The sequence below is a fragment of the Heptranchias perlo genome, chromosome 3, assembly GCF_035084215.1.
Source record: "Heptranchias perlo isolate sHepPer1 chromosome 3, sHepPer1.hap1, whole genome shotgun sequence".
Taxonomy (NCBI): Eukaryota; Metazoa; Chordata; class Chondrichthyes; order Hexanchiformes; family Hexanchidae; genus Heptranchias; species Heptranchias perlo.
Genome location: NC_090327.1, coordinates 45,442,897 through 45,458,971, shown reverse-complemented (window position 1 = coordinate 45,458,971; position 16,075 = coordinate 45,442,897). Strand labels below are relative to the sequence as shown.

General features: G+C 41.6%; 1 protein-coding gene across 1 annotated transcript in view; it reads left to right on the top strand.

Annotated features, from left to right (window-relative positions):
- The window catches only part of necab1 (N-terminal EF-hand calcium binding protein 1), a 204,728-nt gene that overhangs the window by 55,617 nt on the left and 133,036 nt on the right, over positions 1–16,075 (top strand). The window contains exons 4-5 of the mRNA XM_067975307.1: positions 9,293–9,318; positions 14,064–14,161. Of these exons, the coding sequence (XP_067831408.1) occupies positions 9,293–9,318; positions 14,064–14,161 (124 nt within the window). The remainder of the gene's footprint in view (positions 1–9,292; positions 9,319–14,063; positions 14,162–16,075) is intronic.

Here is a 16,075-nt window from a genome sequence, read left to right as displayed (position 1 = left end):
GGGAGGAGGTATTGGCGGTTTTAGCAGGCCTAAAAATGGATAAATCCCCAGGCCCGGACGAAATGTATCCCAGGCTACTGTGTGAGGCAAAGGAGGAGATTGCGGGGGCTCTGACACATATATTCAGAACCTCTCTGGCCACAGGGGATGTGCCAGAGGACTGGAGAACCGCTAATGTAATACCATTATTCAAGAAGGGGAGTAGGGAAAAACCGGGGAACTACAGGCCAGTGAGCCTAACATCAGTGGTAGGAAAATTATTGGAAAAAATTCTGAAGGACAAAATTAGTCTCCACTTGGAGAAGCAAGGATTAATCAGGGATAGTCAACATGGCTTTGTCAAGGGAAGATCATGTCTGACTAATTTGATTGAATTTTTTGAGGGGGTGACTAGGCGTGTGGATGAGGGTAACGCAGTGGATGTGGTATACATGGATTTCAGTAAGGCCTTCGATAAAGTCCCCCACAGGAGACTGGTCAAGAAGGTACGAGTCCATGGAATCCAGGGTGCCTTGGCACTTTGGATACAAAACTGGCTTAGTGGCAGAAGGCAGAGGGTGATGGTCGAAGGTTGTTTTTGTGACTGGAAGCCTGTGGCCAGTGGGGTACCACAGGGATCGGTGTTGGGTCCCTTGCTGTTTGTGGTCTACATTAACGACTTGGATATGAATGTAAAAGGTATGATCAGTAAGTTCGCTGATGATACAAAGATTGGTAGGGTGGTAAATAGCGAGGAGGATAGCCTCAGTCTGCAGGACGATATAGATGGGTTGGTCAGATGGGCGGAACAGTGGCAAATGGAATTTAACCCGGAAAAGTGCGAGGTGATGCACTTTGGAGGGACTAACAAGGCAAGGGAATACACAATGAATGGGAGGACCCTAGGCAAGACAGAGGGTCAGAGGGATCTTGGTGTGCAAGTTCACAGATCCCTGAAGGCGGCGGAACAGGTAGATAAGGTGGTAAAGAAGGCATATGGGATACTTGCCTTTATTAGCCGAGGCATAGAATATAAGAGCAAGGAGGTTATGATGGAGCTGTATAAAACACTGGTTAGGCCACAGCTGGAGTACTGTGTGCAGTTCTGGTCGCCACACTACAGAAAGGATGTGATCGCTTTGGAGAGGGTGCAGAGGAGATTCACCAGGATGTTACCAGGGCTGGAGCGCTTCAGCTATGAAGAGAGACTGGGAAGATTGGGTTTGTTTTCCTTGGAGCAGAGGAGGCTGAGGGGGGACATGATTGAGGTGTACAAAATTATGAGGGGCACAGATAGGATGGATACTAAGGAGCTTTTTCCCTTCGTTGAGGGTTCTATAACAAGGGGACATAGATTCAAGGTAAAAGGCGGGAGGTTTAGAGGGGATTTGAGAAAGAACTTTTTCACCCAGAGGGTGGTTGGAGTCTGGAACTCACTGCCTGAAAGGGTTGTGGAGGCAGGAACCCTCACAACATTCAAGAAGCATTTGGATGAGCACTTGAAATGCCATAGCATACAAGGCTACGGACCAAATGCTGGAATATGGGATTAGAGTAGACAGGGCTGATGGCCGGCGCGGACACGATGGGCCGAAGGGCCTCTATCCGTGCTGTATAACTCTATGACTCTATGACTCTATGAACCTATCACTTATGTTCTTATTTTCTTATGTTCAGAGTCACAATTTGCATATTTAATGAGGATTGAAAAATTGCGTACAATCCCCTCTTTAACTACTTTCAACAGCATAGGGTGCATGTCATGAGGGCCTAGTGGCTTATGCACCTTGAGTTCTGCTTTTCAGAACCAATTTCTTTTCTACAGCTACCTCTTACAATTGTTCCATATCCTCCTCTAGCATAAGAACATAAGAAATAGGAGCAGGAATAGGCTATACGGCCCCTCGAGCCTGCTCCGCCATTCAATACGATCATTGCTGATCTTCTACCTCAACTCCTCTTTCCTGCCCTATCCCCATATCCCTTGATTTCCTCAGCATCCAAAAATCAATTGATCTCAATCTTGAATGTATTCAATGACTGAGCGTCCACAGCCCTCCGGGGTAGAGAATTGTAAAGATTCGCAACCCTCTGAGTGAAGAAATCTTTCCTCATCTCAGTCCTAAATGGCCAACCTCTTATCTTTAGACTATGACCCCCAGTTCTCGACTCTCCAGCCAGGGGAAACAGCCTCTCAGCATCTACCCTGTCAAGCCCTCTAAGACTTTTATACGTTTCAACGAGATCACCTCTCATTCTTCTAAACTCTAGAGAATTTGGGCCCATTCTACTCAATCTCGCCTCATAGGACAACCCTCTCATCCCAGGAATCAATCTAGTGAACCTTCGTTGCACCAACTCTAAGGCAAATATATCCTTCCTTAGGTAAGGAGACCAAAACTGTAGACAGTACTCCAAGTGTGGTCTCACCAGAGCCCTATATAATTGCAGCTAGACCTCCTTACTCGTATACTCCAACCCCCTTGCAATAAAGGCTAACATACCATTTGCCTTCCTAATTGCTGCTGTACCTGCATGTTAACTTTCTGTGATTCGTGTACAAGGACACCCAAATCCCACTGAATACCAACATTTCTTAGTCTCTCACCTTTTAAAAAATATTCTGCTTTTTTATTCTTCCTACCAAAGTAGATAATTTCACATTTCCCCCCATTATACTCAATCTGCCACCTTCGCCCCCCACTCACTTAACCTGTCTATATCCCTTTGCAGCCTCTTGGCATCTTCCTCACAGCTTACTTTCCCACCTAGCTTCTTATCATCATAGTACACATAGCACACCTATGTTTTCATTTCCACTAGTATTTATGAAAATAAATGCAAAGTATTAAGTAAAATTACATAGACTGTACAGCACAGAAACAGGCCATTCAGCCAAACAGGTCTATACTGGTGTTTATGCTCCACACGACCCTCCTCCCATCTTACTTCATCTCACCCTATCAACATATCAGTATTTATTTAATATCTCTGCTAGTCCTTCATTCTCCACAATTAAAGCTTCTTGATAAGCAGCACCTAGGAGGATAACTTAGGGAATAATTTTAGGTAACCTCGGAGGAAGCATAAAATGGGCAGTAACAAATCCACCGCCCATTATACACACCGCCCAACTTTCCTTTCGAAGTCAGGTGCACAGTATTTCCCAATCGGAAGTGGTAAGACCTGTTTCCTGCAGAGAGAGGAAAATATAACTTATGCTGTCTAATTTTTTTACCTTTGAAGTAAAATCATGAATGTACATTGGATAGATTTAATATCTCTCTAACAGTTGAAACGTCAGTCAGTTTGGTCAGCATCTCATAGATCCTGCATGGTGATCAAAGGAAGTGTTCACTTTCAGGAGGAGACAGAAATAGGTCTGAGTTTGTAATATTTTAAATTTAGTTCGAGAATGTGAATGTTAACGCAGTCTCCATAGTACAAATATTAAATTATTCACTGTGGTCTCAGTCAGATCAAAGAACCATAGCATATTACCCACAGAATCCGCCGCCCATTATGCACAAGGCGCGTCACCACGTCAAGTCAGCACCAGTGTTTTTCTCCACATTAACCTCCTAGTCTAATCTCCATACCCTATAGAAATATAGAATGTTATAGAACAAAAACAGATCATTCAGCCCTTTAAATATTAGAAAGTTTCCTTTGATTGCTAGCATTTGCCTTTGAGAGAAGGGAGTTAACTAACACCATCATTGTAACGTTCATTTTTACTTAAGCAGGTGCAGAATTTGGTAAAAGCCCAAAACATTGACATTGTCTTTGTAAATTGCAAATTCTGACACCAACATGTGTTAACACCGTGCTTAAGTGAAGGAACGCAGGTTTAATTAGATCATGTCTGATTAATATCCTCAGCGTTTGTGCTTACTAGAATGAGGCATTAGTCAGTCAGCTCAGGATAAGTTGCACAGACTCTTGTCAGAAGAAGAGGCAGTTGATACCAAAATATAACATTGGTGTTGTTTTGCTGTCAGAGGGAGTCATCAAAGTGATTTGTCAAACAGTAGAAGTGAGAGGTGAAGCCAAACTGCAAGATTCAAATACAAATGTGTGGAAGCAGGACAGTATTTTGAGCTTAGAATGGTCTCCTAACCTTTTAAAAACTAAAAAAGACAGTATAGTATTTGAATAATTCAAATAGCTCTTTCTCTCTATCTGGAGCTATTATTGATTTGCGATCCACCTTGTGGGGACTTTATTATTAAACCATTTAGCTAACACATTTTTATCACATCATGAGTTTCGGAGAAAAGCAGTGTAAGTCTTGCTTTGCTCCTGTAGGCTTTCTGTACCCTGTGTGTCACTGATAGGGCCATAGCTGCCCAACTGGCATTTGTCTACTGTCAGCCATTGCTTCACTGTCTTGGTCACAGAGGTTTCAGAAAGGAATTTAAGCATTAACTGAAGTACAAAATGTATTTTAAGAAAAAAACCCCGTCATGACCACTAGCAGCATTTTATCTGTCAGCCCGTCTGCAAATAATGCTCCAGTCCCTGCTGATGATAAGAAAATGAAATCTCCCTTCAGAAAAATGAGTTTTATAAAATCACATTGGGTCATCGGGTGTAATCTATAAACTGCTTACATTTATATTTCCAGTAGTTGTCCCAGCAATGCACTGGTGGATGGTGAATGTCTCATTGGTAATCAGCAGACTTCACTTCAAGGATTTCAATCAGTGAGAAGTTTGAGAAATCAGTGACGAGTTAGAGTTAATAATTCGGTTTGACACCAGCACAGATAAATAAATGACATACGTAATTGGTATGAATGTGGTTAGATCAGACCAAATAATTTACATTCTTTAAACCTACCTGGCTATCTATTCTTTTAATTATTTTTAAAAGAACTATTATTGGCAGTCTGGCTGCAAATGTTCTCTCTGAGAAAACAAAGCCTGTTTTGGTCTCCTGAGGTGCTACTGAGATTCATTTTATTAGGTTTTGCTTGCGGTACTTGTCAACATGGAGGTCAACAAAGCCCTGGAGAATCAAAGAAGCTTCTGCCTGTATCTCATGATAGCACTGTGTACTGCCAGACAAGGCATGTTGCAGCAGAGCTGGAGAGTCCTAGTATCACACTGTCAAGTTGATCCAAAATTGCAGCTGTAGATTGGTGACTCATGCTGCATTAAGTGACAGTTTTATTGTCTGTGGAGCTGACCTGGGTTTTCCAGAATAGATAGCTGAATGAGATGCAGCTTTGTACCATGTGAACTAATGGCCTAGGCTGCCGTCAACTTATTTCACTTGTGACTCTCAGCAGATAACGATGGGAATTAACCTTCTTCATCATCCATCCTTATGTTCAGAAGGGAAAGATTATTTATCTTGGTACACAAATGTACTATGCATACTTTGAATCACCCACTGAGAAACATAAGTAGCAATCACATTTCTTCAACATCACATTTAAGAAATAATATATACATAAGCAGGAAGGACCGAAGTAATCATATTGATAGGTTTTACAAGAGCAGTATAGAAATCAGCTTCCCTTTTATAAGAGCATAGGATAGAAATTCCAGGGTTTTGAAGGCACGGATATCTGGTGCAGTGGGAACGGAGATGCAGGAATTTGGGGCAGAACCCATTTCCAACGAGTTTCCATCTTTTACTAGCTGCTATGACAAATTCCAATGGAGAAGAGTCTGAGTGCTTGTCCAGCCCTCTCCACTTTGTCATGACTTCACTTTTGGGGGTGGGATGTCAGGCTCTCCCAAAAATCACGCCAGTACCACCTACTGTATGCCCAGCTGTAAGTATGCCTGCATGAAATAGGCATACTTGCCATTCAGAACTGTAATGTGGAGAGATTGATTGCCATTTAGATAGCGGCAGACCAGCAAGGTGCCACTCCGAAATCCGACTGTGTCTGCAAGGTAGGTACTCTAGTAGCACTGGCAGTGGCACGGGCACTCATCCCTATTATTTAAATGACTCCTTCCCAGAGATTTGAGAGAGGGTCAAAGTGAGGACAAACAGATGAGTGGAAGTCCCACCCCACCACACTTCAAGTGGTGCAGCACTAGGACCAGATTTTCTGATTTCATGGCCTTGCTACTCTGCCACAATATCATGTCTTCAACCAACTCCAGAAAAGTCCCCCTACTGCAGTATGAATCTTGAAATCCTCACACCAGCCATCCTGGTGGCTTTCGAGTAAAACTGCGAATCTAATCCAATTGGTGTTGAATTATGTGCAGTTCTGTACTGTTGTTCATGCCTACGAACAGCTAGGTTGAGATTTTCCAAACTTAGTTCACATAGAACTCTTACTGCAAATTTTTTTGTGATATTGTTCAATCACCAGTGACACCTTAATTTTTAAAATGTCAACCTCAGACATATCATCAGTGAAAATCCATTAAAAAATAGCAAATGATTTGGATTCCTCCAAATATACAAATTAACAAAATGCAGTATGGAAAACTCTGGCCTGCTTCTCACCTGCTCTCATACAGCATTGATGAAAAGAACATAAGAACATAAGAAATAGGAGCAGGAGTAGGCCAATCGGCCCCTCGAGCCTGCTCCGCCATTCAGTAAGATCATGGCTGATCTGATCCTAACCTCAAATCTAAAGAACACAAGAAGTAGGAGCAGGACCCGGCCACTCAGCCCCTGGGCCCGCTCCGCCACCCACAGGGCCTTGACCGATCCGAACTCAGCTTCATGTCCAATTTCCTGCCTGCTCCCCGTAACCCCTAATTCCCTTTACTTCTAGGAAACTGTCTATTTCTGTTTTAAATTTATTCAATGATGTAGCTTCCACAGCTTCCTGGGGCAGCAAATTCCACAGACCTGCTACCCTCTGAGTGAAGAAGTTTCTCCTCATCTCAGTTTTGAAAGAGCAGCCCCTTATTCTAAGATTATGCCCCCTAGTTCTAGTTTCACCCATCCTTGGGAACATCCTTACCGCATCCATCCGATCAAGCCCCTTCACAATCTTATATGTTTCAATAAGATCGCCTCTCATTCTTCTGAACTCCAATGAGTAGAGTCCCAATCTACTCAACCTCTCCTCATATGTCCACCCCCTCATCCCCAGGATTAACCGAGTGAACCTTCTTTGTACTGCCTCGAGAGCAAGTATGTCTTTTCTTAAGTATGGACACCAAAACTTTATGCAGTATTCCAGGTGCGGTCTCACCAATACCTTATTTAACTGCAGCAATACCTCCCTGTTTTTATATTCTATCCCCCTAGCAATAAAAGCCAACATTCCGTTGGCCTTCTTGATCACCTGCTGCACCTGCATACTAACTTTTTGATTTTCTTGCACTAAGACCCCCAGATTCCTTTGTACTGCAGTACTTTCCAGTTTCTCGCCATTAAGATAATAACTTGCTCTCAGATTTTTCCTGCCAAAGTGCATAACCTCACATTTTCCAATATTGTATTGCATCTGCCAAATCTCCGCCCACTCACCCAGCCTGTCTATATCCCTTTGTAGGTTTTTTATGTCCTCCTCACTCTCTACTTTCCCTCCCATCTTTGTATCATCTGCAAACTTTGATATGTTATGAGAAATAAAACTTAAATAATTTCATATCAATATTACTCCATTTTTGCGTTGTGTGTAAAAACAACTTTTGCGCACCTCAAACTGAAAAATGATGGAGCAAAATCTTGTATACACACCTCAATAGGAATAGACTTTTCTGACAAAGGGTCCACACCTGAATGTTAACTTGTCTGTTCTCTCCATGGATGCGGAACAACCTGCTGAGTATCCCAGCTTTTTCTATTTTCTTATGGACTTACAGGGCTGGATTTCCCTTCTCCGCCAGAGGAGGGTTGGGCTGAGACTTCCGCCTGCCACCCCAATCTTGTCATGACCCTGACCCTGGGTCATGGCTCATTACTCATGCAGGGTGTGCTCTCTACCACCTAGAGGGAGCCTGCCACAGCTGGAAAAGGAAACTGCAGCACAAGAAGAAAGGCCACTTAAAAGGGGTAGAAGAGTACCAAAGAAGACAGGACATTAATTTTTTTTTAGATTTTCAACTGGGCTGAGGTTTCAAAAAAGTAAGCTTTTGAAACCTGAGGAGAGGGAGAGGTGCCCACTATTGGGACATCTCCCTCCAAATGGGGCATCAGCGGGCTTCTTGCTGCTGCTCTAGAGACTGCCACCATCCCTCTCCTACTGGTCCTTGGGGTTAGCAGCGCCAGAGGATAGAGATAGGGAAATCAGTTAGGTTGCCAGGCCCCACCTCCCTGCTGTCATATACGTGCAGCAGGGCAATGCAGGGCAGCTGGCAGCTTTTCCTCAGTCAAGGATAGGAAAATGCAGGTTGGAACAGGGATACACCAATTTTCCTTTGTATTCCTCTGCTATACTGCCTAACTTTGGGTGGAAGAGCAGAGGGAAATCTAGCCCACAGTGTCACACTAATTATGTTATATCTACTGGATTCAGCCTTGGTTTATTCTTAACACCATCAATCATTGTCACAATAAGTTTTGTTTTTGTAATGAATCATGTTTACGGTCAACAGAGCTGTTGTGAAGCATTGGTATTGCATTTCAGCACAAAGTATTCGACTTTAAATGTCCCATGGCCTTGAAAATATTTCCCTTGGTAGAAAGCTAGATGGACCAGTATAAACCAGCATTTGGAAAAAATGCAGCAGCACAGCACAATTTTAATAAAGGTAGGTCTCACGGGAGATTGCTTCTTGAGAATGAATCTTATTTGCCTTGGAAAAATAATCCAACAGGCTTCATCATAAACCATTTGTGTTAGTGACATGACTACACAGCAATCTGGCAAACCAATAAATTTCCTCACCTGTAACTGAATAAACCATCATTGTACTTCCTAATTAATCACCCACAACTTTCACAAGCTATTTCTCCAAAGTAACTAACTTTATTCTTTCTAGATCCTCTTCATAATTTTCACTCTGGGTATTTATTGCCCATTACATTATACTTGGCTCGAATTATTTCATATTGCTGTGCCATCTGAAATAATTGATTAATTCTAATACTATTTACAATTACATTAAAAAAAGTAAAGTGCCAAAAGAACTCCAATTATAAAGTGATTTTGAAATTACAATGCCACTGAATTAGTACAGTCTAATTTATTAACAGTTTGAAAATACATTCTCAGGGGGCCTTTTTAATAGCAATGTGACAATACTCCGTGAGGCACAGTGCCATAAATATTTGATAGTTCTTTTCATGATTAAAGATGACTCATGTATGAAAATAGAAATGTACAAGGCAGCAATTGCGGGCAATAATACTAAAAATCTTTCCTTTGCTTCCATTTTAGCAACCTCAACATTGAAGAAATATGTGGTAAGTGCTGTGTATTCACCATTTGCTGAGCTCAGTGAAGCAGCAAGTAAAATACAGAAACAGATAAGACAGCTTTTCAAGTCATTTTATGCTTTCTTTTTGTCAGTAATGTACAATCCTAAATGTTTCATTCTCCACTTAGAGCAATGTGGGATTTAAAATATATTCTTCCAAATTAGAAGGCACAATTAAATCCAAAACCAAACCATCCTACCTCTGTGGACTTGTTATCTGTGCTTTATATTATTTTCCCTGCATAAATAGTGCAGAACTGGACATACATGATCTACAAGAGAGTTGAGAGGGGACAGGAGTCATGAAGTATTTATGTGCCTGTTCCAATGGTTCATTGTGGGCTCTGTTTTATCAGTGTATAATTGACATTTCTCTATTAGGTTTCTGATCATACTTTTCCAACACAATGTGGTCCAAATAATTGTTTGATTTATACAGAGATTCCCATGTATGTTTTTAAATCCACTTATCAATTATGAGGCACTATTGGCTTCCAAGCCAATTATCAGCATCAGCTTAAAAGACCGATTTACTTGCAGCTAGGCCTCTGCCAGTTTTTGGACACAATCAAATTTCTACACCTATGTCTTTGACCACGCCATCGGTCCCTTCCCTAAATCCGTTCTCCGCTACCCTGCCTCCCATAAAGTATCTTGGGAAGTTCCTTTATTTTAAGGCCAATAAGTGTCAGCCTTGACTCAGTGGTAGCACTCTCACCTCTGAATAAGAAGCTTGTGGGTTCAAGTCCCATTCCAGAGACATGGGCACATAGTCTAGGCTGACACTTCAATGTAGTACTGAGGGAGGTACTGTCCTACGGATGAAATGTTAAACGCAGACCCGTCTGCCTGCTCAGGCAAATGTAAGAGATTCTATGGCACTATTTGAAGAAGAGCAAGGGAGTTCTTCTGCCGTCCTGGCCAATATTTGTCCCTCAACCAATACCAACAAAGCACATTATCTGGTCATTTATCCCATTGCTATTTGTGGGACCTTGCTATGTGCAAATTGGCTGTTGTGTTTGCGTCAAAAGCAATTCATTGACTGTGAAGAGCTTTGGAATGTCCTAAGGACAGTAAGGGCAATGTATGAATAAAAGTTCTTTTGTTTTTATTATAAGGTAGGTTGTTGTTGGCGTTGACTTTTAACACAAAAGGCATATACGTTTCCTGTTTAAAAGTTGAAGTTAGAGCAGTACAAGCAATGGGAAAGTATGTAAAGTGGACCTGCAACAGACCAAGCCAATGTTCTGGATAGCAGGGAAACTAATAAAAGTGCATGGAGTGCGAAGGAGACTGTAGAAAATGACGGGCTATGTGGATGGGAAAGTGCTGAACATGACACAAATATCTCATGTGGGCCCATAGGGCACATTGATGTGTAATGTTTCTGTGATGTAACGTAACTGCGTATGAAAAGACAAAGCTGAAGAGTGGCACCACAAAATTCTGTAAAAATCTTGGCCACAAAATTGCAGGGCCATTCCATCGGATTCCCACTGTTAGTCCAGCAGGAATCCACCGGAATGGCTGCACATTCAGTCAAGACCCAGCGTCCCTGCTTAAAGTACGTTCCCAGGAATGGTTTGAAGAAAGCAGAGTTTCTGCACAACTCTATAGGCCATCAATGTCGAGAGTTCTCCACATCGCCAAAGACCTGCACAAACTTCGGTGGTGTTGGTGGTGAAGTTCAACAATGGGCACAATCCTGGTGTAACTCTTTAGATTGCATCCCTGTGGTTTTCCAGGATGATAACCTTGCATTATAAATGAAATTATTTGGAAGTTTACTTTGTGAACTGTTGGGTCCCACTGTGGATTTTCAATGTTTCTTTGATGTTAGGTTTGCATTATTTATGCCTGAGTAAAGGAAGTACTCCAGGGACGATTCATAAAAATCATGTTCCATCCTGTAACTGTAAGTTAAGTAGTTTAAAACTCTCATCCATTTGTAATTTTAGGTTTTCTTCCACCAAAGGTTCTCTAAAATATCAGGTTCATTGTGAATTCCACAGTCTCCCCACACTCACTGCTGGAACCTGTGGATGATGAGGTCATTAGGAAATTCATTTTTGAGGAACTGAGTGGTGGAATAAAATATTGTGTATTTGCTTTCGGAATTTGAATTTGATTCAGCGCAGATGAATAAGATGAAAAGTCTCCTGTTCCTGATTGCTGTGAGCATCTGAAGTGAAATGAACTTTCATAGTGATCTGGAGTGAATCCACAATTTATAAAAAAACTTTTCATAATTTGGCAAGTTAGCAGAGCACCGTCAGACTGAATCATAGAGCTACACGATGGCTCATGGAAATGTCACGTTAGTGCTTCCAAGGTTGAAGCTAAATCATACTGTTGGAAGAGGATGGGGTAGCTTTTGGTCGGCGCCTGTTTTGGGTGCAATGCACGCCCAAACTGGGAGGCCCGAGGCCGACCTGAAATTGGTCCTCAACCGTCACCTAAATAATTTGGGCAAGCTGCCGATGCCTGTCACACCTCCACAGGCAGCTCGCCCGAATGGTGAGTTGAATTTCGGACCATCTGCTTCACTGGCAGGGGCCCTCAGATAAGTGACGGGGTAGGAGGGGAGCAAGACGGGGAGCCATTCGTCACCGGCAGCATCCGTCAGAAATACCACTGCTTTCCCTGGCTCCACATGAATTTTTTTTTTAAATCAAAACTTACTTTTTTGGGTGACGGCCAGTTTGTAGGTCGTCTTCATGCCAAGTGCAGCTGAGCGGAGTAGGCCTGATATAATTTCCCAAGGGGAAACATGTACATATGTAAGGGGCCTAACACCAAAAATTGTCCGAGCCAATTTATGAATTGGCATCTTTCAGACGTCCTTAGATGCAGGACATTGGTCCTCAATATTGGGCCTCTGTTTTCCGCAGGTAAAAGTGTTGAGCCTGCAATTAAAAATTTCACCTAAGACTACAGGATAAAGTTCATCATCCCTGCACTCCCATTGAGGAGCCATGTGTGAAGGGAGTGTGGTCGGAGATAGGGCTATAACACAAGAGAGCGGATACTGTGATTCCTACTCCCTTCGAGTACAGCTCTCTGCTGGAAATGTGGGGTGGTTAATTTACCTTAACATCTCATGTACCACTTTTTTTTATGTCCAGTACTTTACCTTTTACTTAAAATTCCATGAACAAGTCTCAGAACCTTACTTTACTTTTTCTGTTGTGCCCAATGGAATGTTCCTTGACCATAAACATGCAGCAACCGCTATTGCACCAATATGACATTTCCACTCCCCATATCAGCCATTCTTCTGTCTGTGCATGAGAATACCAACTTATACTAATTTGTGCCAAATTATGGGCAGTTCTTTTTATGTTCTCTACATTACAACAGTAACTACTCTTCAAAAGTACTTCATTGGCTGTAAATCGCTTTGGGACATCATGAGGTCGTGAAAGGTGCTATATAAATGTATGTTCATTCTTTCCTTATGAACTCATGCTCAGTAAGAGTAAGATTGAGTCTACCCCAATGCGCTTTACTTAGAACTTTTACAGTCGTCAAAATGAAAACTTTCATCCTATTAGATGTAGCTGTATTAAAACACTAATTCCAGAGGTGAAAAATTAGAGTGTTTGCCCCAATCAATCATCAGAAAAAGGACACTCACCAAAATTGATTTAAAGATAAATATTACAAAATAATTGACAATTCAAGCAAGACAATGGTTGGACCTTCTTTCATCAGCCAGCGTTTTTCTCTCCTGATGAAAAAAATCATGGTATAATTGAAGACTTTCCAATCACTGAACTGAATATAAAGAAAGACTTGCATTTATATAGCGCCTTTCATAACCTCAGAACGTCCCTACGTGCTTTACAGCCAATTAAGTACTTTTGAAGCACAGTCACTGTTCTAATATAGGAATATATAACAGCTAATGAATAGCTCTAGATCTAAATATTTGAAAGTGCTGTCAACACACCCATTCAGGCACAAACAGTAGAATCTACCAACTCTAAAATACGTAAGAGGACAATGGAAAGGTGAATTAGGAATAACAGCAATGATATACGATCCAGGATGAAAGGTCATCGAGGTATCCAGAGCGTTGCCTGATTTACCTTTAGGCATGGCAGGAAGAAACTTGCAGAGCCCTTCCTGAAGAGTTAAATGAGGTTGGCTCGAGTTCATGGTGGAGAGGATTGTATGTGCTCTGTGGAATAGGCTTGTTCGGCCAAATGCCTTTCCATGCTTTCTTATGTTCCTATTTTCGTAACCGCAGCACCTAGTAAACTATATTAATGATACTGTCACCGGATTGAAATGGTCCTCAATTTCCCTGCCATAGCTGAAAGCAAAAGATTAAAATATATTGCATTGACAAAGGGTATGGAATAGAACATCTTTTTTATTCCACCACATATAAAAAAATAAAATGTTGCAGTTATTGCTGTTGAATTTTTAAAAATATAAGAAATTGGATTGACACAATGCTCTCTTCTCACTTCATTTTCACACTTATATAAATAATTCAAAGAAACAGCAGAACAAATTGAACCATAGACATTTCTAATGCAAATGCCTTTATAAAATGATTGAGCAGCAGTGTGGAGTTTATTTTGAGGTAGAAGTGTTCTGCTGTCTGTAAAGTAATTTACAATGGGAACAGAACTGAGACAAATGGCTTTTATACACAGATGGAAGACTGGAAAGATTACAGTTCTGCACTGGCTCGTTGTTTAAATGTATTTTTTTCAGAGTACTTTTCTCAACACTTGGGAGAATATGAAAATGTACTGGCAGCGCTGGAGGATTTGAATATTTCTATATTGAAAGCAATGGACAAAACAAAGAAAGTGAGTACAGCTGCATAATATTTTACATTTATTATTTAAAGATATTTGATGAAATAGGTTAAACAGATTTTTAAATCCAAAGTCTTACGCCATATTGGGCCAATGTGGCACTATAGCCCCAAAATTGCAAGACAATTTGGGGTATTAATTTTATCAACAAGCCAAAAACCTGGGAGAAACAGGACACGGGTCTGATTCCGTCCAGGCAAAGAGTATCAATTTATAGAATTGCAGATTGGAGAATCGAGCATAGAGTGTACCTGATTCATGACACAGCCTATTTCCCAGCCATCAAAAATGATGGCTGTAAAGTCAGGATCACTGTGATTAGGGCGCACTAATCTTTACAACCAGTTTTTTCGTCTGCACTCCCATAGAGTGGGACCCCTCACTGCAAGTTTATTTGCGCAACTTAAGGTCTAGTAATGCTTGTCATACTGTAACACTATGACCTTGCTGGTGCTTCCTCAATTTGTAAAATTATATGGCTGTGAAATCACTTCCAAGCAGTGATTCTACGTCATAAATCTGTGGGGGCAATTTTATGGGTGCCCGCCTAGTGTAAACAGGGCAGTAGAGCCAGAAAATGGTGTTGGGACACATGCTGCCCCATTTACACTGGTACTCCAGCTGCTCCCTTCATGGGTAAGATCCTGGGATGGGTGGCCGGAATGCCCACCTGTTTCAGGCAGGAAGCCCCTTGTAATATGCAAACCGGGTTCCTATGATGTATATAGGACCTTAATTGCAACTTTGAGGTACAAATAGGCAGAGCGTACCAGTTGTGAATGGCCGATTCAGTAGTCCTCAAGCTAACCGCTGGAGACCACTCAGAAAACAGGCAAAGCTGCTTTTTAACTTTTATTTTTATGGGGCCAGGAAAGGTCCGGCCCACTGCTGTCCCATTCCTAGCCCCCCTGGAATCATTTCCCTCAGTCTCTGACTGTCAGCTGGCACAGCGTGTGAGCTGAGCTCCCAACTGGCGAGTTGCCTTGGAATGTTGGTTTGGCACCTGCAACTTGCCAACTACAAGTAAATACGGCCCTGGCCTCAAAATGGTTCAGACCTCATGGCTGTAACAAGGGGTGTGTGGTGGGTCCGCTGCACCTCAAGTTAAAATCACCCTCGTGGCATGTAGACTTCTACCAGATTTCACCAAAAAATACACATTCATTGGTCAATCTCTGTCCACACCATTGCAAATTGTTACCAGGTCTGCGGCAATATTCACAGTATAAAGGCAATATTAGTTGCCAGGTTATTATATTCTTTCAAAAAGTTGTAATGGTTAGATTACAGGCATATTTAGCTACAGGCATATTTAAAAAAGCCAAACTAACAAATAACACTAAGTTCCTAGGCCCAGAGTATCCATTCGATTGCGCTGGCTTTTTCAGCACAATCTGGCCGAATTAGCGCAAAATATCGAGGAGTTTCAAATTACGCCACGTGCAATTTGTGCCTGGCATAAGTCGAGTTGCCACAATATTTTGCGCTGGCTAAATAAAGTCGCTGAAACTAGCCCCGCCCACAAAACTGGCCATCCAATAAGAAACTGACTAGTGTACACCAATGAAAGTACTAAATGCTTCAGTATAATTTTTTTGAGTCATTTTCAGTGATTTTAAATTGGGTTACTCACAGGCGGAGGACTGGACACCTTAACTAAAAATGCTTAATTTTGGTGATAAACCCATTTTCAGCTGTTTTAATAAAACTGTACCAGGTTACCACTCTTGAATACATCTCTTCAATACATCATTGAATATTTTTTATTGCAAAAACAATAAACATTACGCTATGTTAAGCTGCTGAATTGCACTGATTCATGGAAGATTTTACGTTTGTGATTATGTTAACGCATTTTAGCAGAAACAAGCTGATTACCGGCCTAGTTTGCGCCAGTGCAATTTG